The 19158-nt window shown below is 37.2% G+C and overlaps 2 protein-coding genes and 1 long non-coding RNA gene across 7 annotated transcripts in view; 2 read left to right on the top strand and 1 right to left on the bottom strand.

Annotated features, from left to right (window-relative positions):
• LOC134669492 (uncharacterized) overlaps positions 1-2786 on the top strand; it is a 245804-nt gene extending 243018 nt beyond the window's left edge. Inside the window, exon 4 of the transcript XR_010098911.1 lies at positions 2774-2786. The gene's annotated coding sequence lies outside the window, so the exon portion shown is untranslated. The remainder of the gene's footprint in view (positions 1-2773) is intronic.
• On the bottom strand, positions 204-18317 carry LOC134669229 (UTP--glucose-1-phosphate uridylyltransferase). Of its 5 annotated transcripts, XM_063526744.1 has the most exons (8): positions 18201-18317; positions 16917-16943; positions 5544-5730; positions 4806-5038; positions 3859-4064; positions 2954-3149; positions 2122-2700; positions 204-1971 (listed from the first exon to the last, which is right to left on the bottom strand). In XM_063526744.1, exons 1-8 carry the CDS (start codon positions 18228-18230, stop codon positions 1864-1866), a joined length of 1566 nt encoding a protein of 521 aa, XP_063382814.1. In that variant the 5' UTR covers positions 18231-18317; the 3' UTR covers positions 204-1863. The 5 variants fall into 5 exon arrangements, with proteins under 5 accessions (XP_063382814.1, XP_063382826.1, XP_063382833.1 ...); XM_063526756.1 differs by lacking the exon at positions 16917-16943 and having other exon boundaries at positions 18201-18311; XM_063526763.1 differs by lacking the exons at positions 16917-16943; positions 18201-18317 and adding an exon at positions 13892-13986.
• LOC134669562 (uncharacterized) lies at positions 2831-3119 on the top strand. The gene is made up of 2 exons (XR_010098917.1): positions 2831-2904; positions 3038-3119. It is a non-coding gene; the product is annotated as an uncharacterized LOC134669562 (long non-coding RNA).
• Positions 18318-19158: the final 841 nt, after the last annotated feature.

The raw sequence follows: 19158 nt of genomic DNA, 5'->3' as shown, positions 1-19158 counted from the left end.
CTCGCCTCGAAAATTGGATCGAAACATGTCGAGCTAATCTATTCGACTTAATAATACGTGAGCGACCCGTTGAAAATAATTTTAATCGTGTTTAAATTTAGTTCCGGCTTTTTTGCTCAACTTTGTAAACTACGTTTGTCCTGATTGTCAATTGTCTTGAATTGTAATTTTAAGTTTATATTTAGGTAATTGTAAATAAATAATTTATATTTTTAAGCTTTATTTTACTAACATACCCATCCCACATTATATCAGAGACAAGTATCATAATAACGACAATACATCTCTAGTTGTAATGTTTCTCGTTTTGACATCCACTTAAATATAACGCCATCTAGTGACCTATCAGAAGGAGCTAGAAAGTCTATCAGAAGGAAATATTAAACGAAAATTTTTTTCAACAGTTTACTACAACAATTGAACAATTCATGACAATCATGACACAATGCTAATATCAAATACAGCTCTAATCTACAAATAAGTAGAAAAATAAAATAACATAATAACATTGCTGGCCCGTTCCACAAGCTATAAATACAGCATTAGTTTAAAACGATTGTGATTAAAATCTTAAAAATAGACAATGCAAATAAAAACGTGCAAAATAAATTTATTTTTGGCAATTTACAATAACTATAATACATATTGGATATTATGCAAGCTTAGAATATAATGCGATTAGATCGACTTTTAAATAAAGATAAACTACAAAAAAGTATCTTATTTATTCTCTACATTGTAGAGTCTACAACATAAGGTATCCTGGATTTTTCATTGACTGATCAATAAAAAGCAGCAATATCTTGTCTGAAATTATATCTATAAGAACTATTTATGTCAGCATAAATATGGGGTACCTACATAATCAAATACTAATCTAACTTGCAAAATTCCGTTTTATTGAGCAAATATTAGAAAGAATTCGTGCAAATAATTGACATAATATAATATAAATACCTGATAAATACTTAACACTTAACATAATTCAGAATCTACATGATTTCGCAGTTAGTTACCTATATAGACTAGTTGTAAACATGACGTACTTCGTATTTAAAGATCTTAGATAATCTCTAACAGATAAATTGTTATGTGGAATATGTTACTATAAGAGATAAGACCGTGTTAACATATATACTGTCGAGGTGTCGAGACTAAAGAAACGTAGGTATATCTACCACTTTTGGAAGTATTATTTATAAGCACACCAAATGGATATTGTACATATAAAAAAGTTCTTATTCGGTTAAAACATCGTACAATATAAAATGATTATACCTAACAAACGTTTGAAATAACACGCGGTATTATCCTTACTTGCATTAAGTATGTACTGACGTTATAAAATAAATGGTCGACAAAGTTAAAAGTGCGTCCAGATCTGACGAATACGCCCGCTAACGCGACTACTACGTACTACGGGTACTACGTACTACGGGTACTACGTACAGATGGTAGTGCATAATTATTTTCACGGAAACGTACGAACGTGTCTTGCTATTTCAGTCATTCTCGGTACAAAAAGTCCTTAGGTTGACTGAAGTAGGACGACAAATACAAACGTTTCCGAGAAAATACTATGGATAACAATTGTGCACTACATCTGTAATGCAAACAATTAGTGAACCTTGGTGAGGCGTTCGCAGCACATTCGCCATATCTAGACGTACTCGTACCTTAAGGCTTGATACTCCATGTTACTGTTCTTCTGGTCTGTAGTGTTGCAGAAATATGAATAGTTACTGGTTTAGTAACCGCAGATTGTCGACGTTGATTTTGTTTTCCAGAATATCGATACTGGCAAGAGGTAGTTTATATCGTTAACTGGTCTCTGGTTTCGGAAAGAAGGTGCCCTATGTGCGATTAGTGGTCCAGGATGCGAAGGTTGCCAGAGACGATCTTGTTCTCAAGAACAGCGCCCGATGGTATATCGATTCGGTCGCCGTGGTTAGCTATGATGATCACCGTGCCCTGAAAATAACGAATGTAAGGATAAGGAAACACATAAATAAATATTTTATAACAAATCGACCTAACTATTCAAATGCCAATTTTTCTTTTGTGAAGATCCGTAAGTACCTACATAACATATAAACAAACAAATAAAAATGTACTACCAACCTTCAAAGAAACTCCTCTTCCAAACGTAACGTCCCCAGACACCGTCAAATGATCCAACTCAATCAGATCCGGTATCGTCGCGAACCTGTTCAAAAACTCCTTCACTTTCGCAAAATGGTTGTCTCCCAACTTCACAAGCGGCGTAGAGGGGAACATCCTTTGCTCAGACATAACTAAAGATCCATGCGAAAGGCTGTATAAGTTAGACATGACTAGCAGCAAATCTGAGGTCTTTTTCACAGGTAAAAATCTAGATCTAGGTACGTTCACGCCTATGCCTCCTTCGAAGCATTTCATGGCTGCACCTACAGCAGTTTCGAGTTGGATAACGTTCAAACCATCGCCTAAATGCTTGTTATTAACAATTATTTCCATGTTTAAAGAGCCTTGTTCGACGACTCTTTGTATGGCGTCGAGTTTGGCCCATAAATTGTTGGTGTTGAAGAATTTGAACTGGCTGACGGATTTGAAGTCGTCGACGTGTTCTTTGGGTACTTGGGCGATTTCGAGGAGGCGGAGTTTGTCCTCGTATTGGATGAGGGTGCCTCCCTTGACGTCCGCTCTGGTTTTGTCAGTAACCTGAAAAAAAGTGTTTAAGAATGAATGGTGACCCGGAAGAAAAGTGACCGTTTAGGTTGAGTAGTATGTTGAGGTCGACAGTGGTGCCCAGATTGTCAATATGACAATTACAACTGACATGGAGGCATGGACGAACTCATCGAGAGTCTGTTGATTCTGGTTGAGGAGCAAGTTGAGTATGTTGAGGTCGACAGTGGCGCCCAAGTTGTTAATATTACTGATGAGGCAGGAGTCTTCGATAAACAATTCTTACCTCCATAACGAACTCGTTGACAGGCTGTTGATGATTTGGGTTGAGGAGCAAGTTGAGGATGTTGAGGTCGACAGTGGCGCCCAGATTGTCAATATTACTGATGAAGCAGTAGGTGCGGCCTTCTTTGATGAACTTCTGGAGGAGGCCGGAATTGTGGAAAGACTCGTAGAAATCGCCGTGACCGGGTGGGTACCAGCTGAAAAAAAGAATTATTGTCTGAAACTGGACCCAATTGCAAAGACGTTTTACAAGGTTTAACATGACTGATGTTTGTTGTTTCATTTCCTCCCCAAGGAAATGAAACAATTGCAATCTATATGTATTGTCCCTTATTGCATAGATTTTGTATCTAAATTTCAGTCAAGAAGGTTGCTGTCAATGAAAAACATCAACAATATTTTTAATCACAAGTAACAGTAAGAGTGTGATGTGATCTGCAAAAACTGGAAAATTTGAGAAATACGGTCCGCTTTCTTTTACTTGTGTAGTGGCTTTATTGCTATGGACTTAAGCTTCAATATGATTCCGAATGTGTCCATCCTTGGCCACGGGTAGAAAAGACTCTCTATTGACACGTGGATGGCAGGATTGGTTGAATCAATATGTCGAGCTTCAAGCCCTTGTAATCTTGTATTTGCATTTGTTTATTTTTTATAATTACTAATCAATGCAAACTTGACATTATTACCATATCCTTTAGCTTGAATCTCGTTTGGAACCTGTACCACGCAAGCATCGCTAAATCTTTGTTTTATGTCGAGACCAATCTAAAAGCAACTTTACAGCAATACACCTACGCTTGAATATCATTTGGAACCCTACATCACGCCACCGTCTCTAGGCCGTTGAATGATGTTCAGAATACTAGAACCAATCTAAAAGCAACCTTATGGCTATACACTTACGCTTCAATATCATTATGAACGTGTCCATCCTTCGCCACAGGCAGCAGAGATTCCCGGTTAATACGCGGATGGCAAGACTGGTTGAATGTGTGTATGTCCAGCTTCAAGCCCTTGTATTTGCGGATGACCTTTTGGGTGTCTTCATCGGTGTTGAATGAGTTCATTAGGACGAGGGGTACGTTGCATTTATAGGTTTTGTTCAGGTGCTAGAATACAGAAAGAGCAAATGTTGGTCCCATAAATGTGCGTTCTAGACTAGCATTGAGATGTGCGACCTTCAAACTGGAGGTCGCAGGTTCGAACCTCGGCTCGCACCAATGCGTTTCTGGAAACTTTACGAAATGTCATTCAATATTAACGAGTCGCTTTTCGGTGAAGGAAAACAATACGAGGAAATTGAACTAGTCACATTTGTTTTTGGGTTGGAAGGTCAGATGGCAGTCACCCTAGTAAAAACTAAGGCCTGCTCCATAAGATAAGGAAAGTTGTTTAAAACTTTGAACGGCTTGTTTAATGCCAATCAACCTTAATATACCTAGTTACTACTATACTAAATCAGTGTTGGCCGAAACGTTAATGCAATTAACCATTATTCCGTTACGGTTTACGCTTCAATTTATAATGGTTAATGGTTAAATGCAATTAACGTTAGCCAACACTGATACTGATATACCACCTCTTTTAGTTAGTTTCTTCACAAGGAATCCTCGAAAGCATTTTCTTTTCTTTTGCTATTGTTGAAAACACTAAGATAGATCTGCTGCACAGTCAAATCCAGGAACGTTAGCTCATTCCTGACTTGTATGACAGACTTCGGTCCCTTACATCCCATAGAGGCTCCCCAGACCACCATACAGCTATTCCTAAATTATTTTACTAGGACTTTTCTACAGCAGGGTCTTCTCAATACCATTCTGAAGCCAGTTAGCACTATCAAAAACACTAACCTCAATCTGCTGCACAGTCAAATCCAGGAAGGTCAACTCATTCCTAACTTGTATGACAGACTTGGGCCCCTTGCAACCCATGGAGGTCCCCAGACCACCATTCAGCTTGACCACCACAAGTTTGTCTAACATGTGGTGGATATTGTCTGTGGTCGGGGTCTCGAGGGAGCCGTAGTCGATGACCGCGCCCTCTGGGAGTTTCTCGATCTTTTCCCATGTTACTGATGGGCCCTCTGTAAAGAGAAATACCATTTGTTTGTACATAGGTACCTATTTGCAGTGCTTGCAAAAAAATAAGTTTTAGGACCACAACTATTATAATAATAATAATGTAAAGTTTCATTGAGTTTTGTGTTATGAATGTCAAGTGAAGCCAAACATATTACTTGGTACTTCTTCTCTTTTATATGAACAGGGAATCAAAAGGGACCGGCTGAAGACATTCTTCCTGGAACTCCTTAACGGCCAACGGTCTACGGGCTTCAGGTATGGCGGCCAGTAATCGCTCTAGTTCCACTTCCACTTGTGCTTCTACTCGTGCGAGGGCTAGAGGGAGAGAGCTGACCTGTCTATCTCACTTACGTTCAGCAAGGAACTGGCTGAAGAGATTCCTAAACCCCTGGAACTCTTTAGTGACCATGCAGTGGTCTGCGGGCCTCAGGTAATGCTACCAGTAACCTCTCTAATTCCACTTCTACTCGTGGGAGAGCAAAAGAGAGATATGACTGTCTCACTTACGCTCAGCAAGGAACCGGCTGAAGAGATTCTTAAACCCCTGGAACTCCTTAGTGACCAGCGGTTTGCGGGCCTCGGGTAATGTTGCCAGTAACCTCTCAAGTTCCACTTCCACTCGTGCGAGGGCGTCTCGTTTTGTGGCCTCTTTAAAGTCGCGAGAGCCGGAGGGGGTACGTTGGTGGCTGCGGATCTGTTAACACAATAATGGCAAATTAACCTCTAGCCGCCCATACGTCAAAACTTGCCAAGCAAAATGAAATTTTATTTTGTCAACACAAAGGTCAAATAAGAAGGGAACAGGAGACCTTTTTATAGGTCTCTGGGCGGCCAGAGGTTAATGTAAAAATAATATAATGTATTGCTTTCACACAATAGCTTAGTACATTAGTATTTACAATATTGCTGATTCTCAAGAAAAGTAATTATTTAATAAATGTTTTGTGTGGCAGTAAACAATAAAAAGCTGTATCAAACATCCTTTTCAAAATTTTTATATATGTACCAACAAGAAATTCAATAATAATAACGAAAAAATGTATAGCTTGAAAGGATTTTAAGGGAGTCACCATGATAGCTAGGCAATTAAAATTTTCAACAAATACTAAAAAAACAAAATAATAAATATTTAATGGAGCTCCCATACAACAAACGATTTTTTTGCCGTTTTTTTGCGTAATGGTACGGAACCCTCGGTGGGCGAGTGAGACACGCACATGGCCGGTTATTAATTTCGAATGTTGCACTCGTAATTTGTGAGCATTATTGTTCAGAAGTAATGGCGTGCGGCGACAATGATTGCTGCCATTATTTTTTATCAAATCTGCAGCTTATCAACAAATTAATTAAACACTGGCCGAGCGGAATCAGAATATTTTGGAGTGGAGTCGGTAGCAACAAGCAGACGCCTAAGGACATAAGCGATGTACCTACTAGTACCAAGAGTCATTCATCTTCATGAAAAAAATATAACCTACATAAATGGAGACAATTAATATTTTAGAGGGGGTTCCTTTGTTTCCCATAAAGTTTTAAGTCATAATGTATTGTTTGTCATATTATCGTTAGTCATAAAACTGAAACCGTTAACTTTTCAGGATTTTCGTAAGGTCATTCTATATATGGGTTAGGTTAGGTTTGTTTTATTGCAATCCTGAAAAGTTACGCGTTTCTGAGAAAAACCAATTATGACTAACGAAAATTTGGTCAAACAATACATTATGACTTAAAACTATTTGGGAATCAATAGAGACCCATTCTAGAGCATAGGAATTATAATTTTTGTATAATTTTGTTACTAGCTTACCAATACCAACATGACTGTAATGTACTTATTTACGTACTTAATAGATGAATTTTCGGTATAAAACTATGTACAGTCAACAACAGAGCTATGAATACAGGCAAAGTGTCAAAAATATGTATACAGTACTTTATTGCCTGTATTCATAGCTCTGTTGTTGACTGTACAAATAAATTGCTACCCTTACAGGGTGAGCAATAAATATGTTTGAATTGTTTTACTTGAATTGAAACAAAACTCCAATAAAATATAGTTAAGTAGTAAAACTTTACGTCATAATACGAATTTCAAACATGAAAGGTCTAGCCGACCCTCTGTTCAAAAGGGCCTAATATTTAATTGTTACACACATTTTTTTACATTGCTGTAAATCAGGAAAATTGGTATTTAGTACTGTAACTTTTTAAATTAAAATGACTAGTATACTTGTGCTAGAATTGAGTCGCTGGATGATATGTTTACAATGCTGCTCGGGAATAAATAACGATGTCCGAAGGTCGTTCGTACCATCGTAAAAACTCCACTCACCATTCTACACCCTAACACCTACGACAGAAAGTCTATCGATGGTCAGTTATGCCGTTAGTACTCGTTGTAATAAAATATTATTACAACGAGTGTATGTTATGCCACTTATGTGGACGGAGTAGGGTTTAAAATTGTAGCAAGGAGCCATATATGTACGACTAGCCGTCACGTTACTACAATTAATTTAATAGTACCTACGAAAGACGTGGCAATAGCTAACTACGTATGTATATCTCGAAAATTTATGGAAATAATTACGTTTAAATATTGATATTTCTTTTGATATTCTATATCAACTATAGGTACTCTAAGCTATGTTGTGGACAGTCTTTCTTTTAAATTTCGTCAAGTTCCAAAGACTGATTCACCCCGACTAGGAATGAAATTGAAAGTAAAAAACCGGCCAAGTCCGAGTTGGACTAGCACACGAAGGGTTCCGTACCATTACGCAAAAAACGGCGAAAAAATCACGTTTGTTGGGAGCTCCCCTTAAATATGTATTTATTTTATTGTTTTTAGTATTTGTTGTTATAGCGGCAACAGAAATACATCATCTGTGACAATTTCAACGGTTCATGAGATGCAGCCTGGTGACGGACAACGGACGGACACCGGTTTTTACCCTTTGCATACGGAACGCTATATAACAATACTCTTTAATTCGCTACTTTGGCTAGAAAATATGCGAGGAGTTGAAACAATTGAACAGTAAAAAGTCACAAATAAAGAAAATTTCCATAGCTAAATCTAAGTTTCAACCACAACTAATTTATAAATATGAAAATATCATTGATTCGATTTACGTTTTCCATATATTAAATTTAGATGATAACAAAACAAGAGTTCACGCAATCTCATTGGTTACAGTCACCATCAGATATATCGAAGCAGCCAAGGTGCTCAAAAACATCTGAACATACGCTTTAACGTCTTGATAATAGAGGCTTTGTTCAGACGTTTGTGAACATCTTGACCGCTCTGATATATCTTATGGCGACTGTACACTTGACACTACATACCCGCGGAAACCTTGAACTGTGTTTTTTATGTAGAATATGTAGGCATAACTACGTAATTTCATCGTAATCATCGTGAATATCATGAATAAGTAAATATTTCATATTTCCTGTTTCTCGCTATGATCAAATACACGACATCGCCAAAATCTGCGGGTTAACTTAATCATAATCAGGTTTTCCTCATCGCTAACATCTAAATATTCTAAATAAACTCACGTTTAACGTATAGTAAACAAGTATCTAAAAACACATTAAAAAGGCCTGTAGAATATGTATATTTTACGATTGCCTGGCCAATGCGGCCAATCATTTGACATTGCTAATGAGAGTGACCGACCACCGACCGACCGGAGTGACTACCGAGTGATTCTTTTTATAAATCAGTTCATCTGCAATATCAATTTAAAACTTACATACCTACCTTAATTGCAATGCTTATTTTAGTAACAGCATTTAACAAAACCGATTATTAAGAGCAGCTTTTATTCTTATCACTATGCTCAAAGATTCTCACACAGAAACACCAAAATACTTATTAAGAAGGTAACTACAATGTTTATTATATGATCCTGCAACACATATTTTAAACAAAACATCTACTTACAACATTATACCTACTTCATTATGGAAAATTGTTAAAACATTACACTGTAAAACTATATGGTTATTAAGTTTTACAGTTTAATGTTTTAACAATTTTTACGAGTACGATGTTGCCTTCAAAAATTTTACAAACCATATCTTGTTATCAATTTAAAACAGATAATGTACTTATCCACGTATGTTAATTCATATATTTATCGATAATTTGATGTTCATAAAACAATTACTAACCCAAGATCTCACTAAATCAGTTTCTCCCGGCATTATGTCAAAAGGTCAAAACACACACACACACAAGAATCGAAACGAAAAAATAAGAATGTCCTAAAAACAAGTGCGCCTCTATATATCCTGGCGACGACTGAACGTAGAACTACTGTTGATTAGTGGCCCTACCAGCTAACATTGTAGCTGCGACAATCGAAAATAAGCTTTATGATTGAATACGTAAGATCCTCGGTATATCCCTGATAAGCATGTCTGATCGATGTTTGTTATCACAGCCGTCTATCACACCGTATAATTGCGAGTAAAGCTATGTACCTACATTTAACTTAGTATTTTATTTATGCAGGTGTGGGTGTGGCCAGTGCCGGATTTACCACTAGGCTGAGTAGGCTGAAGCCTAGGGCGGCAGATTTTAGGGGGCGGCAAATTTGGGTCAAAAAATATTGTACGTGCCGTTCACATAGGGTCGACCAGAATTTATTTGTAAAATTTAAATAACAAGCATTATTTGTCGATTTTGCTGCCCTCTGTCATGTCAAGACCATTTATATTGAGACAGACAGACGGCCAGTCGGACAACAAAGTGATCCTATATGGGTTCCGTTTTTTCCTTTTGATGTACGGAACCCTAAAAATGTAGGTACCTACTATTTTCTCGAAAAAATTTCGCGCTCGCTACACTCGCGTTTTCATTTAAGTACCTATATATTATTTGTGACCCATCTGACCACATTGTAAGTTTGGGATGGTCGTCGATTCTTGTGTCCTGGTAGTATAATGCTGGGTTCCGTTTTTTTCCTTTTGAAGTACGGAACCCTAAAAATGTAACAGGTAGGTTCATTTTTAGGGTTCTCTCTTTTCTCCAAAAAAATTTCGCGCTCGCTACGCTCGCGTTTTCATTTAACTAACTACATTTTTGTGACCTATCTGACCACCATCTGACTACATTGTGAGTTTGGGATCATCGTCGATTCTTGTGTATTCGTGGTATTGAATCTCACTAAATTGTTCCGATCCCATGCCGAAACTCAGGATGGATAGAGAGCTCTCGATATCAGATACAAGCTTTTCATAACTTTCCAGCACCACAGAATGAGGGATATTAGCACGGCCTGTGTAATACGTATCCCTGCTACTGTCATCTGCAATCTGCATAGCAATGATTATCATTGATATACAGCATTAATAGCGCAGAACCTAGTGAAACGCCATCGCCAGCGGTAATGTTCACACTATCGGAGCAGCTTCCGTCTACTATACGGCTCATATGCTTAGGCATTGGTAATGCCCCACCTTGTTTTTCAATGGCAAAAAACCCAGCCGTACCCACCATAACACCAGATCAGGCAAATATAACGAGGTCGCATCGTCATTGAGTGACAAAAACGGCCCATATAAATCTGTATCTAAAATGTGACATTAGTGACGTCAACTTATATGCATTTTAATATGGCTATGGTGTGTTGTACTAAAAAATTAAACGCCTCTGATAGGAAAGTAATTTAAAAAACCTATAAGCGAGGCGGATAGGGGCGGCAAAATCGCCGTAGCCTACGGGCGGCAAATGTCTAAATCCGGCACTGGGTGTGGCCGTAACGCAATAATAATGAAAGTCGTACGTAAGTACGTTTGTTTCTTTAGACTGTCAGGAGCATTTTTTCCAACATAAAATAATATTCCAAATGTTACATTAAAAATAGTGTACCTACACATCCCGGCTTCGCTAAGTTTAAGTAGGACTCGTACAAAATAAAAGTGTTTGGCGTGAACACTATCCGCCTAATTCGCGAATGCTTAATTTAATTTGATATAAGTATCATTTTTTATTGCAAATTTAATGCAAGCTTACAGTACTAGATAAATTCACTTACACATACACACGTATAATTATTATGTTTTTCCTATTATTAGGTAATTGCTAGATTTAAACCAGCACTTTTTTAATAATCTATATTTCTAGATATTACACTTTTTGCTTGAAATGTTCTCTCGATTTTTTCTGGGACATTATCAGGTCCTGACTTAATGACATTGGGATTAGTTGCGAGGTCTAAAAATGTATGATCAATCGAGCTGTTTTTCTCGGTACTATAAATACAGTATCATCAAGACAAGTCCTATTGTGTTTACTATCGGATGTAACCGGTTTATTTGTGTGTGTCGTATAATTAGGTACTTATTTATATTTATACTATTTACACTTTGCACTCACTCTGCAAAGACACTGCAAAGAGTAAGTATAACGACTAGAGTCTGTGGGGCCCCATACATTCCACAACTCTTCTCTTTCCGCACAGACTCTAAGAAGAAGATTTACACTTTTGTCAGGGAGGGAGCGGTGTAAATGCGGCCGCACCAATTATCTCAAGCCTTGAAAACCGAACTAAATAAACCTGGTGTGTCACTATTCTCTATCACCCATATCTTTACTGATAAGTACATTGATCTAAAAGTGACAAATATGGACAAAGATCATTTAAGCTGCAAAATCTGCATTATCATCCTTTAAATTGCACAATAGTTACTGCCATTGAAGCATCCAACATCAACAATTATTCAGCAAATAGGCCACAAGGGCACCTTTACACGTCAACATAGAAATTTACGTACAAGCAAAAAAACACATTAAAAGTTATAAAATACGTCGAACCGTAAATATCAATTCAAACTAAAGTATTACAATTACTTAGAGATTTATAAAGTCTCTAAATATCGAATTCCAAACAATCTATAATAATTATATTAAAAACAAACAAACATACAAATACCAAACAAAAATCTATAATTATTTAGAGATAAATGTCTCTATAGGTCACTTGCACCATTCACTTACCTGGGGTTAACCGGTTATACCTGGAGTTTCCATGGTTACCAGTAAGTACAATTTGACACTGGGTTAACGGTTTAATCGCTTAACCCCGGGTTAGTGGCATGGCGCAAGTGGGCCTAAGTGTCAGAACTAATAGATTATAGTTAATCAAATTAACCTTAGAGATGTACTCGTATTGTTCAATTTTAAGAATGACAATGCATATTATTTTGTCAGCTTACAATATTGTCTAAGAAAAGAACACAGAAGAATTATTATTATTAAAAGATGGTGAAAAAATCCAAATGTGATGGTGATAATTATGGATTGTAGAAGAATAAATGTTCCATAAGAACTGATAATTATTAGGCGTTTATTTTAGTAAAGTAAACCGTGTGCAATTTAAAGGATACATTGCTCTAAATGTGGCAAATTTGGGCAAAGATCATTTATGTATAAACAGCAGTAAAAATTGAGTAATTTCAAGAATGATAATGCAGGTTTTTTGCAATTGCTGTGTTTTTCAATGATCCATCATAGGTAATTGTCATAAAAACTACATAATATAGGTATTAGACAATTTTACGGTTTAGGGGTCTAAACCGTAACCGTAAGTCAAGTAAGCGGATACTTGTTTTTAGTCACTCGTGCGACATGTTTCGCAGAGCCTAGGTAAAATTATTTAATGTTAGTATGTTAGTTTAAATTCAATTACATATCAATTACACATAATACAATTATCAATTACATATAATGATTGCGAGATAGAGGCCTGGATCCCCGCTCCGGGTCATTCCTGGTGCAGAGGTTGTCCATCGCGATTCAGCGCGGTAATGCGGCAAGCGTTTTGGGCACCTTTGCGCCAGGGATGACGCGGGGTGGAATATTTGACTGACGGTTGACTGCTTTGTTTTTGACTTGTGTTTTTTTAATTTATTAATTTGTTGATTGAATATGTTTAGGTATAAGTTTTAATTTCTATTAGGTTTAGTTGTATTCATTAAAAATTACATATATACCACGCTGCTCGACGACGCCATCGCTCAACACAAGTTTGATGACAGCCTTAAGGTAACTAGCAAACAGTCTACATTGTTATAGTAGACAACCAGAGCGCGGCGAGGAGGTCGAAGGCTGTCCTCCCTCCGCGTTTAAAATCATAAATGACACATTCAAAATTACTACAATCACTTCTAACAGCCAATGTTAGTAAAAATCTATGAGCCAATGCGATTAAACAACACTAGTAACCTGTAGCCTGTACTAGCTGGTGTCGTGAAAAACCACTGAAAAACGCTTTATTAGTAAATTGTATTATGACTTTACTCGATTGAAATCGTAAGGTGAACTTTTGCCCGTCAGTGAAGTAAGGGTTATCACCAGGTTATCACATATAGCACTTGTCTGTATCCGAATGTTAATGACCTTATTTTTATGTTTAAGGAAGACTCCAAGAGCGACATAAACTGCTTGGGAGCGAAATATGTATAATGTAACAGTTAGTTTATAAATATTTTTGGTATTTAATAGCGTAAAAACTAAATGAATTTGGATTAAATTTATAGCATAGTTTAGAATCTGAATTTACAAGATACTTATCATTCCTATAGGTACTTAGATATTTGCGCATGAAAATGAAAATAGAAGAATATAGTACTAAAATTTATATTAAAGTTCTGACTGGCATTAAAGTCCGTTCACCTAGGTCAACATTGTCGATATTGGCCATCATTTATTGTTTCCAATTGATCCACTGGGGAACACATTTCAGGATTATAATATACGTCCGCGATACCGATTCATGCTGGATTATATTGAAATAATTAATTAAAAAAAACAAGTCGAATTAACGTAAAAAACAGACCTTATTCAGTATATCCATATTCACAAGCAGAAACGAAACGCACGAAAAATTATGGCGGGAGACGACTAGTCTATGCGCCAACTGTCAGCACAATAACTGCCTCTATAATGATGGCGCCGTTGAGGACGAACCGATACCGGAGTAGATAAGCTATCATAGGTCTCTGACCAGTAAAGATAATACGGATATTAAGAGAATTATGGATGATAGTAACACTAATAGTTTCTGCTTACGATTTCGACTGCGCATGATGATGCTTCCATATCCCACTCATCGAATCATCATCATCATATCAGCCACTGCTTTATCACCCACTGCTGAGCATACTAGTGAGCATATGCGCCACTTGTCCCGGTTCGGGACTGATCTCATCCAGAACAGACCCGCAATTTTCCGAATGTCATCCACCCAACGAGCTAATGGACGCCAGGCGCTTCCTTCATCCGAAAGCGACCACCGTTCCGTTAACATGTTTTTTGGTCATGTCTATTTTAGTTTGGTAATGAGTTAATGATGTATCCCACTACATACTATAGTAAATTCTAACTGTCTATTCACCCCCTGAAGGAAGTATTTCTGTACTGAAAACTAGGTATCCTCTGTCCGTTCCTATAAGTCAGTGTAAGACAACATATGTGCAAGTTGCGAAAACTTTCCAAAAAGTTGGTGATCCTTAAATAAATAAATAAGTTGGAAAAGTCGGAAATTTCAGAACAAATAAAGTTTGTCATACAAAAGTATGAGAAGCCCCGGAAATCATTCCATGTGGTACTTAATTTCACGATTTTTGAAACTTTTCGACAACACATCAACACCTTAACTCAAACTATCTCCATACCCAATTTAGTTTCAATCGGTTGAGTAAATCAAACGGTAAAAAATAACTGACAGACATAAAGAATTACTTTCGTATTCATAATATTGTCGTAATACCAGGGGTGCGAAACTTCTGACTTCGGTCAAACTCGGCTCCGCTCGGCTCAGCATTGCTCCGAGCAATTATTAGGGTTGGCACCACTTGACATCCTTTTGCGTGCACGACCACAGATAAGATAATCACTTGATTTTTGACAACCCTAAATAGCCGAAAGGGATAGTGCCCTTATATTAGAAAGAGACAGCATGATTCGACCCTAAACCGCTGTCAAACTTCGTTTTTGTAGGAAGTTTCCTTTCTGTACGGTAGTACTATTAATTATTCTGTGGTAATACTCGGAATGCACGAAGGTTCATATTGGGCTGTATCCGCGCGCATCAGTTGACGGTTCTTTGGCGGTAAAAGGGATAGTCGGGATTTAATAGGTACTAATACTTAGCCTCTGCTTACTACAATGTCCGCGTAAGTACTTAATAATCATCATGACTATGTACTCCCTAAGTATACCTAGTACTCAGACTACTATACTACTTATAATTATGCAACTAAATAACAACATATGGAAATGCTCTAATACTGCGGTCGGCAACAGGCGGCCCGCAGGCCGCATGCGAGCCTCCCTGGCTACTTTGTATGTAAGATTGACAAATGACAATGACTGATAAAGTCCTAAATATTAAAGTGCGGCCTGCGTCAACTTCGTGGCCTGTGGTAACTATATGGCCCTTGGCTGCTAAAAGGTTGCCGGCCGCTGACTAATACAATCAAAATATTTAATTAAAAAAAAATGCTTTCTAGTTGAATTTATAGTAAAAGATGTTCAGTAAGTTAAAAAAAAATCTATGATTAAATTCATGGAATGCAATAATAACCTTATTAATATTTTCTGTGATTAAATTAATAGGTAAGTAAGTACTAGGGTTGCCAACCGTACTATATTATATTATACTATATTTTGGCTCTCTGTACTATATACTTTTGGAAAAATATATATAGTACGCTAAAATACTATATTTTCGAGTAAACGTATATTAACCTCATGTTTAGTATTTTACTACTACTATATTTTTTTGAAATGTACTTTTTAAACCTTATTCTAGAAAATACTATATGCCACCAAAAAAAAGTTGGCAACCCTAGTAAGTACAGGTATGTGAGACTGTATTTAGTTATGACAAATAAATTTTTTTTATTTATCAATGGCGTAGAAGTGAAACGCTCATGGCGTAATCTATTTGCAACAGACACGTGAAAGAGTAGCCATTAAGTATTAGTGTGGCGTTATCTAACTATTAATTATTTATGTGCCATAGGTAATATAACGTACCACTACCACTAAAGGCTAGGCCACACCGGATTCGTAAGTATAGAAGCGGAGCTTCATAATAATACAGAATAGATAATAGTTCTACGTACCCATGAATACTTGCAAAAAGTCTTAGGACTTTAGGACTTTGGGATTAGAGTATGCTCTAGTTGGAGAGCCGACTGTAAAATTTCGAACCAATTTGATACAGCGATGAAATGGGGCTATTCATAAAATACGTCATTTCAAATTAGGGGGGGGGGGTCTGGACATCAGATGACGGTAGCATGAAGTAGGAGGAAATGGGGTCATTTGAATCATGATTTTTGAATGATTATAGGGGGGGGGGGGTCAAAAATCGTCAAAAATCGATGACGTAATTTATGGACAGCCCCAATACACAATGGTTAATTTCCTATAAAAGTGATGCTAAGTCCGATAGTCTAGCTATCACGGCGGAATTTGCCGAAAGTAAAAATGGAAAGTCACATCCTTGAAAAATGGTTAAAAGTATCGAACACAATTTTAATGCCTATATAAATACATATCAACATTGTCAACATTGCTCATTTAATAAAAGCTTGTAAAAGTACTTAAAAGTATGGTTTCATGGGCTAGATCTTGTAACTATAGTTTGGCAAGCCATTTCCGTCAAAAATGTAGATGGTTTTTCGCTACAAAATTTTAATTTCGCTTTTTTTTCTACTGACAAGATTGGTTTGCCAGACTATTTAAAGTTATAACTACAATATAAGTTAGTCTACCAATATGTAACTATAAGTTAACTAAAGTTATAACTATAAGTTAGTCTACCAGCATGCTAAAAGGCTGTTAGGTCTTACCGCAGGTCTCAGCCGGTTGTCATTCGCCTGGAAGATGCAATTATTGAGTGAATCAAGCCAATAACAATAGCAGTTTTAGAAATGTTGCACTAGTTTCAATAGTTTGTTTATTTTAATGTGAACCTTATGTAGTACTCAATAAGGTGCAAAGTATCCTGACAATAAAATAACCCAACTATTTAAACTATCAGAAATTTTAGTTGAAGTTAAAAGCATTCAGTTCATAAGTAATTTTTGAGTTGTGTAGAGCAGGTACAAACAGCAGCACTATTGGTGGACCTTATGCCTTTTGTAATAAGGTTTACCAATGGACAGTTAACAGTGTGGGTGATGGTACACAATGGATAGTATTGCAAACAGTGGCGGATTTGCCCTAAGACACAGTAGGCCCGGGCCTAGGGCAGCAAGATATTTAGGGGCGGCAAATTGTGATAAAAAGTTTGCTGAGGATAATAAGAAATAACTCAAAATGTAGTCAATATTATGGGTGCCTTGAAAGGGGCGGCTACAGGGCCCGGGGTCTAGGGCGGCAAAGACTGCAAATCCGCCACTGATTTCAAAGGTAGTAAAACAACGGACAAATAAGAAACATTCTGATTAATAGAACTTGGTACTAGAGTCACCAAAATATGTTGGCTTTTTTTAACCTTTTGTACGCCAAGCGCATCCATTTGCCGTGCCACTGACGCCACGGGGGTAAAATTTAGTTTTGTAAATAAATAATGCCAACCTAAAAGTGGGGTGTTTTTCAGTAGATTTTCATCTAAAAACGATCGACGTCAAATGCCGTCTTTGGCGTCGTTAATTCAAATTCAAAAGGTTAATGTTGCATTGTGTAGGATCAGCCATGACGAGCCGTATAGGCATACGAAATTGAACTTGCATTTGTATATAAAAAGCAAATACTTATTGTAATAATTACATTAAACGTAACAAATGTACGAGCCTTATTAGTAACAATTAAGACGAACCTGCTACTAATAACACAAATAAGTCTTTTACAACCGGTGTATCTATTCTATACTCCTAATAAAACTAGAGTAGGTATAATAAGCATAGAAAAATGCTATGTCATTCAGCTAATAGCAATGCTAAGACGCCTCATCATTCAAGTAATTGTGGCTTAGTTGTTTATTTATGTTTTAAGAATGGCTTGTGTCCGATCCGAGCGTCTAATCGTGAAGTGTTGACCTCTACGCCGAGGCAAGGTTACAGTAGATAAATACCCCTGTTATTACGCCTTATCACTGAACGTAAGGATAAACATGTATAGTACGTACAAACCTTCTTATTTAAATCTGCCGTTTCTGCCATTATCACTGGATATTATAAAACACGAGTGTTTTATTATCAGTTCGAGCACGCCGAGCCGAGCGGACCGCGGAGCGCGCTTCGTGATTTTTGACACATGACAGTGACATTGACAATCAGGTGATTGTCAAACTGGTAAACAAAACGCAGCGAGCGTTTTATTTCGTCATGTTTGGCAAATTTCCCATTTTAAGTTTCATTGCCAAATATAGTGCGTCAAGCAAATCTTGTCAGTAGCAATGTAAAGCAAACTAAAGTAGGGCAACACTCAAAGAGTAGTATTGCGCTAAGAAAAGCAGCAATGTACAATGTACATCGAAACAAAACTTTTTTTTCCGCTGAGCATAGAGCGCGCCTTGTCACGTACGTCAATTCAAATTGTCACTCGCGGATTCTCTATTGAAAATGTTTGAAATTGTTATTAATACGTATGGACGGACGATTTAAAAGCAGTGTGTGATGTTGATAAAAATGATTAACTAATTTGAAGATCTCAAAATAAAATTGTAAGTAGACTATGCCGTTAAACAAGAATGTATGAATAAAATCATTGCTTCAGCAGGTAGATGTCATACTGGATTTTCATATTTTATTAGATTTCTCAGTTGGCACCAGAGGCGTAGCTAGAGGATATGGCGCCCGGGGCAGGCACCAAATTTGCGCCCCCCCCTTCCCCCAAACGAAATGAACTAACGAAAGAGTTACTTTTTTACTTATTACTTACAGTTTACTTTTAATTGAGACAAAAAAGTGTTTTTAGTACATCGGTGGCTAACAAGCTTACGACCCACCTGATGGTCAGCGGTCACATGCGCGTTGCCGACCATTTTAAAACTTATACACTTATTTTTGGAGATCTCCTTAGACTTAACGGCCTGGCCACGACATTGGTCTAAGGCGACTGGCGGGGCGGCTGGCGGCGCGACAAACG

This window comes from Cydia fagiglandana, chromosome 1 (assembly GCF_963556715.1).
Source record: "Cydia fagiglandana chromosome 1, ilCydFagi1.1, whole genome shotgun sequence".
Taxonomy (NCBI): Eukaryota; Metazoa; Arthropoda; class Insecta; order Lepidoptera; family Tortricidae; genus Cydia; species Cydia fagiglandana.
Note: the sequence above shows the minus strand (reverse complement) of the source record. Positions and strands in the feature narration are given on the sequence as shown.

Excerpts from the sequence above, each read along its gene's own strand:
- LOC134669229 (XM_063526744.1), bottom strand. The coding sequence starts at position 18,230 with ATGGCAGAAACGGCAGATTTAAATAAGAAG. Across the intron at positions 16,944-18,200 it reads CGGCAGATTTAAATAAGAAG|GCGAATGACAACCGGCTGAG; the intron begins GTTTGTACGTAC and ends TGCATCTTCCAG. Across the intron at positions 5,039-5,543 it reads CAGCCGGTTCCTTGCTGAGC|AGGGCCCATCAGTAACATGG; the intron begins GTAAGTGAGACA and ends TTCTCTTTACAG.